The sequence below is a fragment of the Ursus americanus genome, chromosome 13, assembly GCF_024610735.1.
Source record: "Ursus americanus isolate L20-20 chromosome 13, mUrsAme1.1.p, whole genome shotgun sequence".
NCBI lineage: Eukaryota > Metazoa > Chordata > Mammalia > Carnivora > Ursidae > Ursus > Ursus americanus.
The window spans coordinates 36,551,080-36,572,183 of record NC_142139.1 but is presented as its reverse complement, the minus strand read 5'-3'; the positions used below and the strand labels follow the sequence as shown (position 1 = coordinate 36,572,183).

General features: G+C 36.0%; 2 protein-coding genes across 3 annotated transcripts in view; one reads left to right on the top strand and one right to left on the bottom strand.

Annotated features, from left to right (window-relative positions):
* Positions 1 to 14,422, top strand: part of PRMT9 (protein arginine methyltransferase 9) — a 39,223-nt gene extending 24,801 nt beyond the window's left edge. For both annotated transcript variants that reach the window (XM_045798869.2, XM_045798870.2), the window contains 3 exons: positions 6,472 to 6,625; positions 10,427 to 10,549; positions 10,853 to 14,422. In XM_045798869.2, coding sequence (XP_045654825.2) covers positions 6,472 to 6,625; positions 10,427 to 10,549; positions 10,853 to 11,068 — 493 coding nt within the window. In that variant the 3' untranslated portion in view covers positions 11,069 to 14,422. The remainder of the gene's footprint in view (positions 1 to 6,471; positions 6,626 to 10,426; positions 10,550 to 10,852) is intronic.
* The window catches only part of TMEM184C (transmembrane protein 184C), a 25,765-nt gene continuing 17,340 nt past the window's right edge, over positions 12,680 to 21,104 (bottom strand). The window contains exons 5-10 of the mRNA XM_045798871.2: positions 19,803 to 19,877; positions 18,602 to 18,695; positions 15,846 to 15,958; positions 14,322 to 14,421; positions 13,657 to 13,828; positions 12,680 to 13,446 (exon numbers count right to left, since the gene is read on the bottom strand). Of these exons, the coding sequence (XP_045654827.1) occupies positions 13,181 to 13,446; positions 13,657 to 13,828; positions 14,322 to 14,421; positions 15,846 to 15,958; positions 18,602 to 18,695; positions 19,803 to 19,877 (820 nt within the window). The 3' untranslated portion in view covers positions 12,680 to 13,180. The remainder of the gene's footprint in view (positions 13,447 to 13,656; positions 13,829 to 14,321; positions 14,422 to 15,845; positions 15,959 to 18,601; positions 18,696 to 19,802; positions 19,878 to 21,104) is intronic.

The following is a 21,104-nucleotide window of genomic DNA, read 5'->3' as shown; positions in this document are numbered from 1 at the left end:
ACTAAAATTTTATGACCACAATACACTAATTCCCCTTGCCCCCAAGCCCTTGGCAACCACCTTTCCAAATTCTGTTTCTATTATTTTGAGTACTTTAGATACTTCATATGTAGAATGATATGGTATTTGTCTTATGTGACTGATATTTTTCACTTACCATAATGCCCTTGAGGTTCATCCATGTTGTAACATGTAACAGTATTTCCTTGTTTTTTAAACTGCATAATATTCCACTGTATAAATATTCTAGTTTCATTAGCCATTCATCTGTTGGTGGACATTTGAGTTATTTTACCTTCTAGCTGCTGTGAATAATGCTGTAGTGAAAATGAGTGTGCATACATCTCTCAGATTCTGCGTTTGGTTTTTTGGTATGTGTCTGGGGGTGTGATTGAGTCATATGGTAATTCTGACGAAGTACTGCAGCTTCCTTGGTGCTATGGCCAGTCATGGTACTAGAGCTCACCCTAATGTCTGCGTCTGGCACTGCACACTCTCTGCTCCCTAATTAAGCCAAGTGATCTCTTTTATCTATCAGAGGTCCCCAACCTGGCTCCTGTTTTTTTGTCACTGCTTAGGTTCATGCAAGAGAGAAACCAGTCCCTTGGGCAGCCCCCCTCCCCCCCCCGCCAAAAGTTAGAATGTTGGATGTACGTTCCATTCTTCTCTTTTTCTTCCCCACAGGAAGCTGGGAATTGGGAGTTCTCTCTTGATTGTACTTACTGTGTTGTGTGTGCCTGGGGAAGGGACTATGGCAAATAAATGCGATACATTTTCCTACCATCTTCCATGGAGTTCTTTCTGGCTGTGCACTGGCCTGGGGTACAGGAACCTCTTAACTGGTTTCTGGATATCTCACAGAAACAGTTTAGTCTGTGTGTTTTTGTTAAGTAAGTGTCTGGGGAGAGGTGAGTTGAAGACTTCCTATTCACCATTTTGCTTATATGGTCATTTTCCCTGTACTTTGTAGTTAAGTTTTGAAACTGGGAAGTGTAAAACCTCCAACTTTGTTGTTGTTGTTGTTTTTTCAAGATTGTTTTGGCTATTCTGGATCCCTTGAAATTCCATATGAATTTTAGGATGGGGATTTTTCTATTTGGGTAAAAAATGCTGTTGGGATTTGATAGAGATTGCATTAAATCTGTATTGCTCACTTTGGGTAGTATTTACATTTTAACAATATTTTCTTCCAGTCCATGAATGTGGGATGTCTTTCTTATTTGTGACTTTTTAAAAAAGATTTATTTATTTATGTGAGAGAGAGAGTGCATGCATGTACAGGAGCATGGTGGGGGGTGGGGGGTGCAGAGAGACGCCCCACTGAGCAGGTAGCCTGACACAGACTCCATCCCAGGACCTTAGGATCATGACCTTAGCTGAAGGCAGATGCTTAACCATGGCTGAGCCATGTAGTTGCCCCTATTTGTGTCTTTCCAGAAATGTTTGTAGTTTTCAGTTTACAAGTCTTTAACCTGCTTGGTTAAGTTTATTTCCAAGTATTTTATTATTTTTGATGCTTTTGTAAGTGGGATTGTTTTCTTAATTTCCTTTTTGGACTGCTCATGTTAATTATAGAAATACAACTAATTTGTGTGTGTTGATTTTATATCCTGTAACTTTGCTGAATTTATTAGTTGTAACATTTTTGTGTGGAATCTTTAGGGGCTTCTAAATATATGATGATGTCTGTGAACAGAGATAATTTTACTTCTTCATTTCTAGTTTTGATGCCTTCTATTTTTCTTGCCTGATTGCTTCATTTAGGACTTCCAGTGACTATGTTGAATGGAGGCAGTGAAAGTGGGTGTCCTTGTCTTGTTTATGATCTTAGTGGAAAAGCTTTCAGTCAGTCACATTTTATTTAAATGGAACCTTTAGAGGATTTTTAAAAAGCATTTTTGGTTATAAAAACAGTTTAGCAGACAATGTGTTCTATGTGAAGGATTAGTTATATAATAGTGGGAAACAATTTATGTAAAGCTATCAACTCTTCCCCATTTTCTTAGTAGGGAGAGGAGTCCTATTGGCTTTTTGAGTGGGACAGGTTTTTTTGTTTTGTTTTGGTTTTTGGTTTTTTGGGTTTTTTTAAATTTTTTTGTTTTTTGGGGTTTTTTTGTTTTACATTTTTTATATAGGATTGTCCCATGGATTGTACACTGTTTGACATCTCTGGGCACTAAGTGCTAGTAGCTCCTGTAATCATTGTTTAAACCGGTATTCTTTTCCTCCCCTCCAAATACCTCCTGAGTAACAGTGGGGAACCAGTGGTTCTTTCCTTTAGCCCAAGCTGTTGTACAGCCTCCTTACCTGGGTGGGTAGGCTTGTCTTAATTCTGGGGACAGAGGTATGCAGATATTCTCACACAGGCCTCCTATTTTTATCTTTAGCCTCTAACAGAGGGGGGTCTTATGACTGGTGAAAGAGGGTGAAATTAGTGATGGGGAGAATAGATTATATCTGGGATAAGGGCATCTCTGTCACTGGAACTCCTCCTGGCAACCCCCCCACCCCATCACCACCAAAGGCAAGGGAAAACAAGTCATTTCACCACCTTAAGTGTTTAGTTTCTAATTACTTTTGTAGTTGTTGTTTTAAAACGTTTAGTCATACTAAATTAAAATACAGGAGAAAGTTTAAAAGGTTGGTACTTTTTAAAAAAAAAAATCGAAACCCATTTAAAAACATCTTGTGTTGGGTCACAAGGAAACTGAAGAATTTCTTCTCTTTAGAATTTTTGCCATTTATGGTTAGACTTTTGAGTTGGAACATATTTTTTCACTCCTAAAGGCACAGGTGGTTCGGAAGTATTATTTGGCTTTGCAGAGGATTCCATTGAGGAGTCTGGCAGCTCCAGTGGCATAAGTGACAACAAAACGATGACAGTAAAGCTAAGCAGAGTTTCAAGGTGTTTACTGTTTTATCTAAACATAACTGAGAAGCATTCCTGTTAGTGACAGTAATATTGAGTTAAGGGTTTGTACAAGATTTTAGATTGAAAGAGTAGGACCCTGGCCTCTTAAAATAATTTATATATACTGAGTTTGTGTAGTATTTATCTCTGGCATGGTCATTAGTACTTGATTCAGCCTTTTCTGACTTTTTAAGGTTCAGCAGATAAAATTTTGATATTTTGTTTAGTCTAATTTTCTGAAATGATTTGATGTATTGCCCTCCCTTCCTCTTTCTCATAGATTTTTTATGGTTAGAAGGTTGACTTTTAACCTATGTGCTTTTTCAGCTTGCAAATTTCATAGTATAGTACCCTCTTGTGGTTATTTGGGGGTGGAGGGAATTAGTCAAGCAGCATAAAGCTCTGTGGCTAGTCTGTCATTTGAGATCTTGTGCTCTTGAAAGAAAAATTAGATCTGGTTCCATTTAAGCGGATCACAGATAACTTCAGAAAAATTTAGTAACATGAATTTCCAGAATTAAACCTGATCCATTTAAAAAAACAGGTTTCTCCAGTTTTTTGGAAGATAAATTTTTATCTGATTTGCTAAAGACATAGATAGGAATTTTATTAAGACCTGTGTAATTTTACTAATTGTGGAGATTAATTTCTAGTAGAATTTACCTAAAATACCAAAAGTTATTAGGAAGGCAGTAACGAAAATAAGGAAAGCATTGGGGTCAGGGTGGAGTCCTTTTTTAGGTTGATCTCTAATATATAGGACTTATTACACTATAAGTGATCATGTACTTGTTACTGAAGAGAGTTTATCCTGGTTTAGGGTCATGACTCGTCTCAATCAGTCTAATGCCATTGTATTTAGGAATCACCTCTAACTTTCCTTGCTGATTCTGTTCTTCAAATGACCTGGTTATGACACGGCTTCTGATTAGCTAGCTAATCTTTAGGCAGAGCTGTTACAAGAACAGTCTGTTTCCTTATTGCAAACTTTTCCATCAGCTTTTTATTTTGAAATATTTCAAAATTTCAAGCTTAAGAAAAATTGCAGGAATAAAGACTGTTTTGTCTTTATAACCTTCGCTCTTACTTTAACATTTAGTGTGTATCTCCTTAGTAAGAACAAAGGCTTCCCCCCCCTACATATCACAATAAAATCACTCAGGAAGCTTAGCATTGATAAAATACCATTATTTAATATATAGCCTATATTAAAACTTCATCTGCTGTCCCACTAATATCCTATATTCCTTTTTCTCTCCCCAATCTAGGTTCTAATCAAGGGTCCTGCATTGCATTTATTATTTTTTTTACATTTTTTAATTTTTTAAAGATTTTATTTGTTTATTTGACAGAGAGAGAGAGCCAGAGAGTACAAGCAGAGGGAATGGCAGAGGCAGAGGGAGAAGCAGGCTCCCCACTGAGGAGGGAGCCCAATGTGGGGCTCGATCCCAGGACCCTGGGATCATGACCTGAGCCGAAGGCAGACGCTTAACCATCTGAGCCACCCAGGCGTCCATCTGCATTTCATTTAGTTGTCATGTCTTGCTATAGTTTGTCATTATGGTTTTCGATACAGTATTTTTAAATGGTTGAGAGAATCAGTTTAGTAAAAGCCAGAAGAATTAATGATTTGAAACTAAGAGCAGAAGTGCTAAAGAGGTTTTGAGAAATGGGTGTTTTATAGTTCGTTAAGATTTTAATGACCTATTCAGGGAAACTACATAGCATAAAATTTTAGTAACTTGTAGGCAGTATTTTTTTAGATACACACAAATGTCTTGGCAAAACCAAACCTTAGCCTTGTGTTATTATAAATAGATCCTTAGTAACTCTATGTATTTAAGAGGAAAAATTTACTATGAAAGATATGTATGATAATATGAAGTCCATTTGTCTATAAATAGCCTGTCTTAGAAGTTCAGGTAGAAACCAGCTTAGAATATTCAGTAAAAATGAGGGCTTTAATGTGTGATTGTAAATGTGGCAAATGGAAATAATGACTTAATTTTAAAGTCCTTTAGAGTATCCTCCAACTCTGCTTCATTGTGAGTGGGTGAGTGAGTGGGTGACCCACTCACCCCCTCATGCTTCTCAAAGTTGAGGTGTGAGGAAATAAGACTGTAGGTGGACATGGAAACTGCCTTGGCTTAAGAGCCCTAAATTTCACATAGGAACTAATACCTTCCATGGGTGTAGCAATAGTAACACTTGGTTACAAGACAGACCACACTCTGGGAAGCCCAAAGATGATATAGCTTCCCATTAGGTGCTTATAGTTTGTTCATAGTTCTGTCAGTCTAGGTGCACTCTACCTATTAAGAGGCAATTAAAAAAAATCTTTATCCTAAGCAGTGTTGCTGATCACACTAAGAGAGCTCACATTCCCCCTTTATGGGATTTCCAGGGAAACAAAAGGTGAAGAACCCAAGATCAGTTGTAGGAGGAGAATGGGTTTTGTTAACTCTTTACTCACACTCTTCCTCACATTCTTTATTAGAACGTTTGGATTTTTAATTACAATTTTTTCTTTCAGTGTTTAACTTTTTATTTTGAAGTAATTTCAGGCTTACAGAGAAGTTAAAGAATACTACAAAGAACTTTTAATAACAACAACAAAGAACTTTTAACTTATACCTTATTTACAGATGCACAAATTGTTAATATTTTGTCACATTTGCTTTATTATTCTCTCGGAACTATTTAGAGTATGTTCCAGATATCATGTTCTTTTACCCCTAAATACTTTGGTGTATATTTCTAAGAACAGGGATATTCATGTACATGACCATCATACAGTTGTCAAAATCAGGAAGGATGGCCACAATAACCTATATCTAGTGTACAGTCTTACTCAGATTTCACCATTTGTTGCAATAATATCCTTTATAGCTTTTTTTGTTTCTGGTTCAGAATCCAGTTGAGGATCACATATTGCATGTCTCTTTAGTCTCCTTAATTCTGGAACAGTTCCTAAGTTTTTCATGACATTAACAGTTTTGAAGAGTGTAGGCCATTTATTTTGTAGAATGTTCCTCGTGTTTTATTTTGTTTTTAATTAGATTTGGATTATCCAATTTAGAGAGGAATCTTACCGAAGTTTTGTCACATTGGGAGGCACGTAGTGTTACTTTATTCCATTATTTTGATGTTAATTTAGATCAGTTGGTTTAACTTGTATCCACCAGGTTTTTCATCAATTGCTCTTTCCCTTTGTAATGAGTACGTCATTGTGATGGGGGGGCAATACTTTGAGACTTTGTAATATCTTTTTCCTAATAAAACTTTCACTCACTAGTTTTTATATCCATTGATGACTCTTCCTAAATGTGAAGACATATCCATTTAGCCAACTGGTTATTTTTCTCTTTCATGGATCAGCAGCCATTTTGACTTGTTGGGAATTTATTTCCAGTGGTTTTACCATTCAGCTACCAGCCAATAATCTAAAGTCTGTCAGATTATGTACAATTTGTAGCTTACCGATTCATTACAATTTAGTTATTGGTATTTATAAAACATAGGGAATCAAGATGCTTTTTAAAACATTTTTCCTTCTCTAGGTGTTTGCTACAATCTGGAGGCAAGATCTTTCCTCAGTATGTGCTGATGTTTGGGTTGCTTGTGGAATCACAGACACTGGTAGAAGAGAGTGCTGTTCAAGGAACGGAACGCACTCTTGGATTAAATATAGCACCTTTTATTAATCAATTTCAGGTAAGTGTTTAGAAGTTCGGCCAGGTGGCTGTTAGCCATCATCTACGTTATCTTTCTTTGTAGTTTTATCGAGTCACTGTGTTTAGCTTCATTAGGATGGTAATCAGTTTCCTAGAGCAAAGGAATTTATGAGTGAAAATCAACCTAGGGATTAGAATAGCCAAGGAATTCTGTTGTTCTTACTGACAAAAGTCTATAGATATTCCTCTGAACTATTGTTACAAGTGAAAAATAAGATCCTAGGTTTAGTCTTAGGGAAAAGGGTGCTTGTCTAAAACAGAAGCAGCCAGAAAAAAGGCCTGCATTCTAAACTTGAACCCTTAATTACATTGAAACCGCAGGCTAGCAGGTGATAGGCATAAGCAGTTAATGTCTAGACAGACTGCAGGCGCCTAGGAACCTGGAGCTCAAGGCAAAGGGGTTAGTTGTTATTTGGGAAACAAGAACTCAAGATTTAGTGCTGGCAAAGGCATTAGCAGCAGAATACAAATTTGTGAGTTAAGATTGTGTGAGTGGATGAAGTGTCTAAGGAAAGAGGTTGGGGGTTGAAGACAGAGGTAGGAAGTACGTGGAATACTGACGTGTAAGCCAAAGCAGAATTTGGGGAAGTAGGATTTGGGTACAGATTTAAAGAAGTGATATCTAAAAACTTTTCTCTAACGGCTATACATAGTAAGCCTTTGAATTTATGAATAGTACTTGCTCAACAAATAGAAGTTTGTTGAGAAAATGCTTTTTTTCCAGGGCTGGCTGAGATTTCAGAGTTTGTTTAATCTTAGATTTTTGGAGTGTTTAATAAGAATACACTTATGAGAAGACAGAAGTTTAGGGGCACCTGGCTGTTTCAGTTGGAGGAGTGTGTGACTTAATCTTAGAGTCTACATGTTGGGTATAGAGATTACTAAAAAAATAAATAAACTTTAAAAAAAAAAGACGAAGACAGAAGTTTTAGTTGTTTGTGTGGTTCAGAAATACCACCATCTCTGTTCTGGCTTATTCCCTCTTGATCTTGGCATCAACAATTCTTTGATTCCATCAGAATCTATGATATTTTGATCCTGCCATGTTTTCACTGTATTTCCTGTTTTATATTCTCCCTTCCTTAATAGTTTGTATTCCGTGGTCCATATACTTTTCATATATCCTTTCACTTCAGTTTTCCACTGGCCTGGGAAAACCCTTCCTTCGTTAAATCCAGCTCTCTGCCTTCTCTACACCAGTACTCATACAGCTGAATATTCAGACTTTGGTCTCACATCAGCTTGTGACTACTCATCCCAACAGGCAACTTTTGCCTGGTAGTTTTGCATTTCCTGGTCCACTTACCCATTTTCTTAGAAGATATTGTCTCCTATCTATCATAATATGATAATTAGCTATTACACAGACAACTGAGTGAACCAATGAAACAAAATGAGAAGTTGTAAAACAAAACAAAACAAACTATACAGTAGTCCTCCCTTATCTATGGGGAATACTTTCCAAGACCCACAATGAAAACCACCGATAGTACTGAACCTAATACTGTTTTTTCTAAACATACCTATGATAAAGTTTAGTTTATAAATTAGGTAGAGTAAGAGATAACAATAACTAAAAATAGAGTAATTATAATGTACTGTAATAAAACTTTGGCGGGTGTGGTCTTTCAGAGGAGCTTATTGTATTCACCCTTCTTGTGATGGGGTGAGATGATAAAATGCCTACCTAATGAGATTATGTGAGGGGACTGATAAGGCATTAGGTCGCTTTGACTTGACAGTTTGTCAGGAGGAGGACCCTCTGCTTCCGGACCTTGGTTGACTGCTGGTAACCGAAACCATGCAAAGTGAAATCACAGATAAAGGGGACTACTGTACAGAAAACAACAAATTTATTCATTCAACAAATGTCTACCATATATGTGCTACTTTAGGTTTTCAGAATATAGCTGTGAATCTAAGAGATAAGTTCCTGTGCTCATGGAGCTAGGATTCAAACTGACTAACGAGATAGATAATAAGCAAGTAAGAAGATTAGAATGATGATGGTTAGAAGTGCTGTGAACATAAAACAGATTAAGAGGGAATGGGGTTATGTGATATACTATTTTATATAGGTGATGACTAAGGAAAAGATTCATGGGTAAGTGATATTTAAGCAGGGAACTGAAGAAATAAGGAAGCAAACCATAAACAAGTCAAAGGATCAAAAGTGCAATGGCGTGAAGCAAGAGCATGACTGGAGTGTTCAGAAACAGGTCAGATGAAAGATGCGTTCAACAAAGTATTAGGAGCCAGATCTTGTACAGCCTTTTGGTCATATGAAGACTTTTACTTTGAAAGGGATGGAAGATACTAGGAGGGTATTGAGCAGAGGAATGGCACGGTGTATCTTGTTGGTTTGATTACTGTGATTGCTATGTTATAAGTAAACCACTTGTGAGAGCAGGCAAAGGCATTACTGCAATAATCCAGGGGAGAGGTGGTAGTGACTTAGAGTGGTAGCAGTGTGGAGGTGGTGCAAAGTGTTCCGACTGTAGAGACACTGAAGCTAGGTTGTGGTATATTGGATGTGGGGTACGAGAGCCCCTGGAAGGATAGTTACCATCTCCTGAAAGGGGGAAATAGCAGGAGGATCAGATTGTGTTTATGTGTTCACGGGATCATTGAACAGTAGGATAAGAATTCAGGGAAAGATTGAGGCTAAAGATAAAATTTGGTACTTAAATTTGGTAGATGATATTTAAAGCCTGAGTGAAATCACCATGGGGGTATATAGAAAGCACTGCACTCTAGAGAATTCATGAAATGATGAGCTCTAGATGGGAAATGTAAAAATTAGCACAGATACCAGGAGTGGCCAGGAGGCTCAGTTGAGAAACAGGAGTGAGGACAGACTATGAGGGATTAGAGGGCATGTGAGGAGAGGTAACAGGAATCTAGGGTAGCTTCTGGTGACTGATTTAAAGGAGGATAAAGGGCATAATGAGTCCTGGAAATGGCATGGAACTGCTGTGTTGTTATGGCAGGGAAGGTTGGGTGCCTTCAGGGATGCCCAGCGAGGGGTTGATGGATCCGTGTCCACTGTTTCACTATGCACAGTTGCTCTCTAGTATTTCATTTAAAGGAAAGAGGGCACTTTCAAAACAAGTTTCCTTTTTATTTCAAACGAAGAGGCTAAAAGTTACTAGTAGGAACGTTCCATTGATATTAAAATTGATGGAACACATTATAGTGGTGGCTCTCAACCCTGACTGAACTTTCAGAACTACTGATACGTGGATCCCAACTCCAGATCCATCTGGGTGTGGCCTGAGCAGTTGGGGCTTTTAAAAAGCTCTTTAGGTGATTTTAAGTTGAAGCCAAAGTTGAGAACCATTGCTTTCTAGAAATGAACTTTATTTTCCAAATGAAATCCACTATTAATTATTTGGTTGAATTTGGCATATTTTCTCAAACAATATAATAATTAATATCGTACCATTTTTATTAGTTCATCTTTCATACATAAGCACATCCCAGCTTTAAAATTTTTGGAGCTGTTTGGCTTAAGTAAAAATTTAATCTGTGTTCATCCAGAAAAAGAATCTGTAGATATTGAAACCATAGCAAATTATTTAACCTGCCTAAACCTTGGTTTTTTCATCCTTATAAAACTGGAATCATGAAAGTGCTAATGCCTTAAGGCTGATAAGGGAATTAGATGAGGTATTAGATGTAAAAAGCATTGTATCATACTGATGGAGGTACGAAGTAAGCACTCGAGGGTACTTGGCCACAAAAAGAACTGAGTAAAGTGAAAATTTTGTACTTTTTCTAGGTACCTATACGTGTGTTTTTGGATCTGTCCTCATTGCCCTGTATACCTTTAAGCAAGCCAGTGGAACTCTTAAGACTAGATTTAATGACTCCATATTTGAACACCTCTAACAGAGAAGTAAAGGTAATACAAAATGATTGTTCTTGTCATATTTAGAATTATCTTAAGCTAGGTTAATACTTGATGTACATGAAACAGTATTAGCCACTTTCTTTGATGATTTAAATGTTACGTTTTTTTCTAAACAATATCTAAAAATGAGCTTGGGTAAATCCTAGTGAATACCATAGATTGGTATTAATTTGAATTGGGCGATTAAATCTTTATAAAATTTGGAGCTAAAATTGACTTAAAAAGACAGACTTACTTATCCAAGCCTACTCTATTTACTCTGATGAAATTTTCATGATTTCTTAATTTTCATAGGTACACATTTGTAAATCTGGACAAGTGACTGCCATTCCCTTTTGGTATCATATGTATCTTGATGACGAGATTAGGTTGGATACTTCAAGTGAAGCCTCCCACTGGAAACAAGCTGCAGTTGTTCTAGATAATCCCATCCAGGTGGAAATGGGAGAGGAATTAGTACTCAGTGTCCAGCACCACAAAAGCAATGTCAGCATCACAGTGAAGCGATGAAGAGCAGTTTTCTAGTGAAAAATTATCCAGGTAGAGCAGCAAGTACACAATTCCAGTCTGAATTAGTAGTGGAATTGTAATCACAAAATGAGGGTATAAAGATTTAATTCCTTGTAATGGTCAAATATTTTTTAAAATTGATTAATAAAGTATATTTAAAAGATCTTAAAGAGGAGCATTATTACAAAGATATTGCTGCAAACTTCCTTTCTCTAAAAGGCTGTCATTAATTTTTCAAATTAGGAAAGTTTGTTTTTATTGCCTGGTTGTACTTACACTGGTTTCAATTTTGCTGAATACTTCAGTCTATACTCTAAAGCTATAAAGATAAGGGATTTGGGTCCCATCTTCATTGTCCTGTGCCAGTAAATAAAGCAAAACTTAACTTTTTAGGCACCTTGGCTTTTTTTAAATCCAAATTTCTTAATTGGGATACATCAGAAAGTTGGCTTCCGCTAAAGACTGAGGGTTATGGTTACCTGTAAATTCCAAAGTTGCTTCTTTTGAATACTCACTATACTTCTGAAACTCCTTGGGCTCTGTGTTTTGAGAATGCAAACTTGAATTCAGAATTTAAGCTATAAGCTAAATATAAGAGAGTAAAAGTTAGGGATGAAGTAAAATCTGTAGGAGGCAGCATTTTTTCCTTTGGTCTACTTTGCAAAGAAAATTAAACTGGTAAATTCAAGAAAGAGCTAAACCTAAACCAGTATTTTTTAAAGTTTGATCTGGATGCACAGTAAGAAATACATAATAATTGGCTCAATTTTTAAAGACTTGCAACAGGGAGATGAATAAGGATGATTACCGTGCCTTGAACATACTGTGTGCTCTTTGTAAGTAAGCCACAAAGAAAATAAGATGCACCTTCTCTCTACATTGCCTATTCCCATTGCCTCTAGTATTATACTACCCAGCTTTACTTTCAATAGAAATGTTTATAAATAGTGGACAGAATAAAGACTAACTGCTGTGAACCAGTACATAAATGTCAATGTGTGCGTGCATAAATATATGAAGCAAAGATTCTGAGAAAATATTTATTCTTGCTATTTGTAACCTCCTACTCTGGCACTTTCTAGATTTTCAGTATATAATGTTAAACATGACCCAGTGGGTTGTGATTAGCAATTAGAGAAACTCCATCCTAAGTAATAAATGTTTCCAAAATAGCACCTACATGTCTTCTGACTGTGGTTTAATGAATAATTAAAGACTACTCAGCCTAGCTTTATGTTTGCTGACACCCTTAATAGCACTGAGGAAAAGTAGACTCCATTTCTATCACAAGTTTCTTTCTTATTCTCCCAGTCTTCTATCCAGTTTATTCTTTTCATTTGAAAGTCATGGATAATCTGTTAATCTATTAGCAGTGTTGCAAGTAGGATTTTTAGATACTAGTTGTTTTAAAGATTAATATCAGGTCCTAGCTGTTTCTCCTAAAAGGAATAGAAGATACAGGTATCTTTCATTGTAGGTATGTTTAAGGTATGTAAAAGTATTTTTGACCTTTAACCTTTTTGGACTTAACTTCTTTTTTACCGTTCCTTTAATCAAGAACTTTTTCTAAAAACATTAAGGGTTTAAGTTTAAAGAATGAGAGACAAAAAATTGCAGAAAATAAATGATAAATTCTTATTTATTGAAAGACATCCAGTTGAGAAATAGAGAAATAATTGTTAGGCATATATGGCACATGATTATGATTAAGTTCCACTAATTCATATTTCCAAATTACGCTTTCTGCTAAATCCAGAGCATTATAGTCATGCAGCAGTGGTAGGAAGCATTGATTTTTTTTTTTTTTTTAATGTCCATCCTCTTGATAAAGCAATGTAACATCAGGAACATTTAGTAGAGTCATTTTCTACCATTTGAGTATGTGATACTCTAATGTTAAGAAATCAAGTCTAAGTCTAGGATATTTAGACTGATTATCTGTGATATAACAAAACTCAGTCAGTTATATAAATCCAGTAGTTGTACCTGGCTTTCACCTTGTGTTGAAATTTTCCATCATTTATGGCTTGTCCCAAGCACAAAATCCTGAGCAATGGGATACCAGGTAATGAAGTAACATGGTAGCAGGAGCAGTTTGCTTTTGCATACTGTTCAGGAGGCCACAGATTTATCTATAAGTTCTTTTTTCTCTTCTGTAGTATCATTACATATTTCATCAGATATATTAGCTGTAGTAGGGGTAGTCTGGGGAGTCACAGTGTGTCCAAACCCTTGGTAGTGACCCATGGGTGAAGGTGGTACAGAAGAGGCAACAGAAATTGCATCTTGTGATGATGAGGACAACAAGCTTGTATGTTCATTTTGATCTTGATCCTCAGGAAAAAACTTTTTCCTAGGATGTCCCATGACAGTCCTTCCTTTAAAGTAATAGAAAGGTTTCCAAGTTAGCCAAAAGTTATTTTTACCACTATAAACTTACCATGTGAGTGACCCCTCCCGTCTCTCAATTTGAAGAGTCTTATTGGTACTGCTTTAAACAGTCTTCTCATCTTTTAAACAGCTACTAAATTGCTCTAATAGGAGAACTACAATGACCTATTTGGATGAATGAAATGGCTGGTACTTACCAACATGCCTTACTTGTTCAGAAATGTCATCCCTAATATCTGAAACATCCCACATGGCGAGAAAGGAATCAAAGCATGAGCCCTCTTCTGCTTCTTGGACATATGGTTTATATGAGAAAGTGTAGTGATGAGCAATAGCAGCAAGGAACATCTCAATACAGATGATAAAGTCCTACAATAATAAAAACAAAAATAGCAGCCATCTTTGAGCTTAAATCTAGTTTTGTAGATAAAGGAAAAGCACTTTCTTCAAAAAATATTTCAGTATCAACAGCTGTTTTATCCCCCATAAGGTTACATTTTTTCATTTTCCAAAATAATTATTTTTGACCTCTTAAAAAAAGGACAAAATAGCAAAAATTTAAATCTATTTTATACTACCTCAGTCAAGTGTGTTTTAGCAAAGTACAATGCATTCTCAATCCACTGCCCAAAGACTAAGAAGAGAAAAGAACAAAGAGAAAATGACTAGGAAAAACAAATTCTAGGTTCTTCTCCTGGCTCTACCACAAATTAGTGATAATGACTAGGCTCTCTAGGGTTCCCCCATTTCCTCATCTGTAAAGTGAGGATAATAGTACCTCACAGCCTGCATGTTGTCAGGTTTAGGAGATAATATGTAAAATGGGTAAACAGTAAAGTTTTATTAAATTCATAGCACTAACCTGGAGTCCTGTAGCCACAGCTTCTACAGTTTGCCATTCCCATGTATGCTTTTCAGAAATAACGCCAACTTTTACCAACAAAGCAATAACTACTGCTTGCCTATATGTTAGGAAAAGGTAAACGCCATATCTATATCAAGCATAAAATGAGCAGTTGTTTTAAAAATAGGCCATTTTAAAAAGTTAAGCCCCAGTACAACTTGTGGACTACTACTACTACCACCACCCCCACCCCCACCCCCACCCTGTCTTCACAGCATATTCCCAAAGACACTGTATAAGTATACTAAATATATTTATTTGCTTTACAAATTTGTTCTTCTAGTACGGTTTCATCATATGAATTTTGATTATGCTTTCTTATACACATGGAACTTCAAAACTTGGTTTACATGTCTTTCTTTGTTTTGAAAGTGTATACAAGTAATTAAATTTTAAGTTCTTCCTATACACAATGCCCACAACCATGAATAATAGGCATTTAAGATAAAGGACAGGCACTTAAGTGTTATTTACACATGTATTAATTAATTATTCAGATTATTTTTTAAAACATTTTGAAACCAGTCTTGTTGGAAGTGCTGGAACTAGACATAAACTCAGAAGGCACAGGACTCCCAAGATGGGAGTCATATTGAACATTTCAAGCACATCCGTGGCTATGACCCTAGGTTAAGTTTAAACAGCTAATAATGAGAGAGACAGGTTTATATAGTTCTGTATATAAGAATTTTACTTCAGTGTTGCTTGTAATGATGAAAGAATTAGGAGCAACCTAAATGTCAAGAGGAGAGTAGTTAAAAAGTTAGATCCACAGAACAGAATACTTAGTAAAAACAAAAAACAAAAAAAACACCAAACGATAAGAAAATTATATCCTCACTTTACTAACAAAGAACTATATCCACAACATACTGAATGTATCATTGAGTTCTGCAAGTTTTTATGGTATGAAACTCTTTCTGTGGCATTTTATATGTGACGTTATCTGTACCACAATGTTACTCATTCTTTCTGGGTGGTAGGATTTCAAGGATTATTCTTTTTCCCCTTTTTGTATTTGTATACTGTTAAATTTGGTGTATTTGTTTCTAGGTCCCCTATCACCCACCTCTTACTAAATTGGGACCATGTACAGTTTTGCCTTCTGCTTTAAAAAATATATTTTACTAAGTAAATGAACATTACCTCACACTATTAAATATTCTTATTATGCTTATCTTCCAAACTGCAGACTATTCTTTTAAATGAAAGGACCATCATATATTTTTTAATGATTCCTCTAGTGCTGAGACAGTTATGTTGTCTCAAGTTATTTTCTTCTTATAACTGTTACGGTGAACATCTGATTATTTCCTTATGAAAAACCAAGAAGGGCTAAACAGATGAACTTTTTAAAAGGTAAGTAGAGGCATATTAATTCATTTTCTATATTAGAAGTCTTTTGAAAATCCTCCCTAATCAACAGTTTTATTGCCCTGTAGAAATTGAGAGCATTTACATTTAAGAGAAAGTAACACTTACCAAAAAGAGACAAAAACCACCAGTTTTACACAGAGAAATTTGCCAACAGGTTGGATTGGACTCAGTTCTTCCTTCAGTACTTTATAAAATAGGAGCAGACAATACATGGCAAACTAGAAACAAAATTAACAACAGTTAAACTTCTTCAATAAGAATAACTAAATATGGTAACAGAAATAATATAGTTATAAACCAGAGAGAACTGGTACAGAGTAATGTTTTAGGCAAAATCTTCTAGGCTTTCTATTCTGTTACTTTTATTTTTATTATTATTTTTTTAAGATTTTTATTTATTTGACAGAGAAAGAAGAGAAGCAGGGGGAGGGGGAGAGGGAGAAGCAGGCTCCCTCTGAGCAGGGAGCCAGACATGGGACTCGATCCCAGGACCCCAAGATCATGACCTGAGCCGAAGGCAGATCCTTAACCGACTGAGCCACCCAGGCACCTCTATTCTGTTACTTTTAGATTAATAATGAGCTTGCAGAGTTTACTATGGATGAAAATATAGGATATGAAATTTCTCAGAAGAGATGCATAATGTCTTCCCTGAAAATGGTTTTCAGTATTCACTTATGGGGGGCCATAAAGAAAACAATGAACAAATGACTGTCATGAATGGAAGAAAAGGCCCTCATTCAGCCCAAATAAAAATATATCTATCTGCTTATTAGACAACACAGTAAGTACTATTTGAATAAAATTATGACCATGAAATATGAAAGTAAGGAATCAGGGAAACAATTTTTTCTTGAGAGCAGTATGTTAATCCAGCTCAATTTACTTTTTTAAAATAAGTGTTCAAGACTTAACTTATTTTTAGAAATCAGTTCTAACAACCTAGTGTATTGTACATAGAAATAAACATTTCCCTAAAAGTTTAGTTTTTCCCATTAAAATTATATAAAATGTTCATTTAAAATATTTTAGAATTTGAAAGCAATAAAGAAAAATACAAAGTCGTCCATAATCCCATTATCTAACCATTCCCTTCTACACATAAGGTGCTTTTTAACAGGTATCATCAACTAAATATAAAATTTTGTTGCCCGACTTTTACCCCACTTAAAGTGTGTTACTTTTTCTTTTCTTTTTTTTTTTTTTTTTAAGATTTTATTTATTTATTCGACAGAGATAGAGACAGCCAGCGAGAGAGGGAACACAAGCAGGGGGAGTGGGAGAGGAAGAAGCAGGCTCATACTGGAAGAGCCTGATGTGGGGCTCGATCCCATCACGCCGGGATCACGCCCTGTGCCGAAGGCAGATGCTTAACCGCTGTGCCACCCAGGCACCCCTAAAGTGTGTTACTTTTTCATATGTTTCATGAGGATTATTATTTTTTAAAAGATTTTATTTGAGAGAGAGAGCAAGTGAGAGCATACGGGGTGAGGGGCAGAGGGAGAGGGAGGGAGAGAATTTTAAGCTGACTCCCCACTGAGTGCTCAATCCCATGACCCTGACATCACAACCTGAGCCGAAACCAAGAGTCGGACGCTTAACCGACTGTGCCACCTAGGCATCCTCATAAGGATTATTTTTTAATAAGTGCTTAATATTTTGGCCAGTGGAAGAACCATAGTACATTTAAACAGTCCCTATCACTGGGCTTTGCAAGGTTTCCAGACTTTTGCTATTACAAATGATAGGCTGTGTACACAAAAATATTCAAACCAAAAATACGACCATTTTTTGAAGCTACATTCCCAGAAATGGAATTACCGGTTCCAAAGAATATGAACGTATGCGAAAGCTTTCAATGCACAGGCATATAATTATTATAAACATCAAATATCACATATGCATGCCACTGCACCTACTATTTTGTTGAAAACATTACCTGAAGATTTTAAATAAAGTGCATGTTCTTAGGCCAAAAGGATCAGACATTTATTTATTTATTTGAGAGACAGCACAAAGGGGGGGAGGGGAAGGACAGAGGGAGAGGGAGAAGCAAGCCCCCCACTGAGCAGAGAACCCAACACAGGGCTCGATCCTATGAGCTGAAGGCAGATGCTTAACTGACTGAGCCACCCAGGCGCTCCAGTTATTTTTTAGAGCATTTCAGTTTCTAGAACCTCATTTTTTTTTAAACTTGGCATTCACAATTTTCCTTTATTTCAAATATTTGAGAGAATTTTATTCTCCCATTTTTATTCAAACCTGGTACTGGGGCGCCTGGGTGGCTCAGTTGGTTAAGCGTCTGCCTTCGGCTCAGGTCATAATCCCAGTGTCCTGGGATCAACCCCTTACATCAGGCTTCCTGCTCAGTGGACAGCCTGCTTCTCCCTCTCCTGCTGCTGCTCCCCCTGCCTGTACGTGCACGCGCTCTCTCTCTCTCTCTAATAAATAAATAAAAACTAAAAAAAAAAAAAAAAAAAAACCCAAACCTGGTACTATCATATACCAATTAGACATTTTTTTTTTTTTAGACACAGACATTGTCTCTTATTGAGTATGCCTACGTTATGTGTTTTTTAAGGAAAGCATTGTCCTTTTATTTATGATATCCACACAACTATGTAATGACTACCAGGACCAAATGAACAAACAAGAACAACCAGGTCAAGGTAAAAGTCACCAGATAATTTACAAAGATACTATATCTTTATGTATGTATAAAGACATGCTAAAGTTTCTTCAAGTTCTTTCCTATAAATTGAATTTCAAAATTAAAAAATAACAAACTTTTTCCCAAAGAAACCTCTAAGAAAATTTAGAGTCATACATACTAATTTAATACAATTAAAATTAATACTTACCAATTGTGACATGTTGTTTATTATAACCAAGTAAGTCCAAGCATTTGAAAAGCTAAAGTTCCCTTCATCATATATACCAAGCAGCTCACAGATTCTTAAAAATGGTAAAAATGAGATTTATGGTTAACTAAATCAAAATATATTTTAAAACACAGCACTGACAGCAATACTTAAATTTAGAAGTTAGTTATTTAAAAGACCCTATAGATAATCACTTGATTTTTGGTCACAGAGGTGGTTTAAAATTAAAGCATTTTTCTAGTAATGCTACCATATGATTATTCCCCAACTTAAATCCAAAATAAGACACATACATTGAATCAGAAGAAGTAATTACTAGATTAAAAAAAAATATGTTGCCTAATTTTGAAAAGCCTGTTGTTACAGGCATATAATGCAAGTCTATAAATACAACTATAATTTTTTCCCCAAACTATCTTGGGAGGTAAATTTTATGAACACCCAGATCTAAGAATTAACTTATATGATTCCTGCCCCTCCCCCAGTTTCCTTTAAACTGCTGACAAATAAAGCATACCTTCAAAATAAATTAGCTTTAATTCTAAGGTAAATGTTACTAAAGAATTGCTAGCTCAAAGGTAGAATAAAGAATGCTCCTTTTACCTTTCTTCCCATTCTTCTCTGAATATGTGCAATATTAATTATGATTCCCAGATAAAACACGCAACCTACCCACTTTATCTGATATTCTTAAATTTTTACGGAGTAGTTTTACCAGATAGCTTAATGATATACCATTTTACCTCGTCTCCTAAGCCTCGACAGAATTCTTACAAAAGAAAAATGATTCATCCTTGGAATACGGTACTCATGTTCTAAGTTAACGATATAGAAAATAAAACCATATACAGAACCTAAGGTAGCATACTTTAACTTGATGTAACATGTTTTTGTAAAGCTGTGTGAACATTAATATTAGGGGAAAAAATTTTTTTTAAATGTTTTCCAGAAAGCTGTAGGGAATGTTATTTAGAAGAATTCTGTGGTGATTCTTTGCTTATAAATGGTCACCTTATTTTAACATAGTAGGATTTCTATATACAATTTTTTTTTTTTTTACAACAGACTAGATATATATCCTAAACCGGTAAATTAATGCTCTTTGTATATCTATTCAGTTCTAGCTGAAGTCAGAGCACAAGGATTTTAAAAAATGATAACATAAATTCTTTGTACTTACAAAGCAACAATGGTGGTGAATGGTCTGACCACAGTATACTGCAATACACCCAGTTTGCACCTGAACAGCAATACTCTGCCAAAGGAAAAAAAACAAAAACAAAACTTAGCATTTCAACTACTCCTTTAAATAATACATATTTCCTCCAAAGCCCCCCGAATTAAAATCATTTTCACAAATGATGCCATATTTATATTTAATTCTTTTAATTTAATCATTCTAAATGGCAACTGGGGAAGAATGTGGATGGTAGCAAACACTTTATTTATTTTTAAAAGATTTTATTTATTTATGTGAAAGAGACAGCCAGCCAGTGAGAGAGAGAACACAAGCAGGGGGAGTGGGAGAGGAAGAAGCAGGCTCCTAGCAGAGGCGCCTGATGTGGGGCTCGATCCCAGGACTCCGGGATCACGCCCTGAGCTGAAGGCAGACGCTTAACGACTGCGCCACCCAGGAGCCCCAAACAAACACTGTTTAAATGCTGTTTTTTAAATTACTTGATAGTTACATCCTCTGAAAGATTTCCCTTTCTGTGTTCAGTCTCCAATTCTTGATTACTACAGCACAGAAAGAACAAAAGTGTGTCCCTGTATGTTTCTGGAACAAAGACTGAGTAACAAATGAACTGTGTGCATGTATATGTGAAAGCATATTCAGAAAGTATTATTTACATTTAAGGTTCAGTTTCAAGTTTGGAATTTAAATATCATTTCAGAGATTATCACTGATTAGATATAATGAAAGGATAAAGATCCTGCATGAACAATTTTTATCCTATTGCTGGGCTCACTCAACATAGGTGAAAATTCACAAGGAGTAACAAAAACAAAACAAAGTCCCAAAACAAAAAAGGCTCTCTACCTGACAACCTTGTGCTAACCTTCTTAAAAGACCAAGTTGCTCTGAGAGCAAATGCTTTATTTAGCACTACTATCAGGAGAACTGATTATCAGTGTTATGTATTATGAATCCCCTAATTTTAAGAATTACATCTAGGGGCACCCGGGTGGCTCAATTGGTTAAGTGGCTGACTCTTGATTTTGGCTCAGGTCATGATCTCAGGGTCCTGGGATCCAACGCCTTATCAGGCTCTGCAGTCAGCAGGGAGTGTGCTTGAGGATTCTCCCTCTCCCTCTGTGCCTCTCCCCGCTTGCTCTCTCTCTCAAATTAAGAAATAAATCTTTAAAAAAAAGAATTCCATCTAAACTGAGAAGATTGAGAATCTGGCATACAAGCCTTGAGGTGTTGTGTTAATAGGACTGAATAAAGAAACTGTTGGGGTTCTATGTGCTGAGAGCCTTC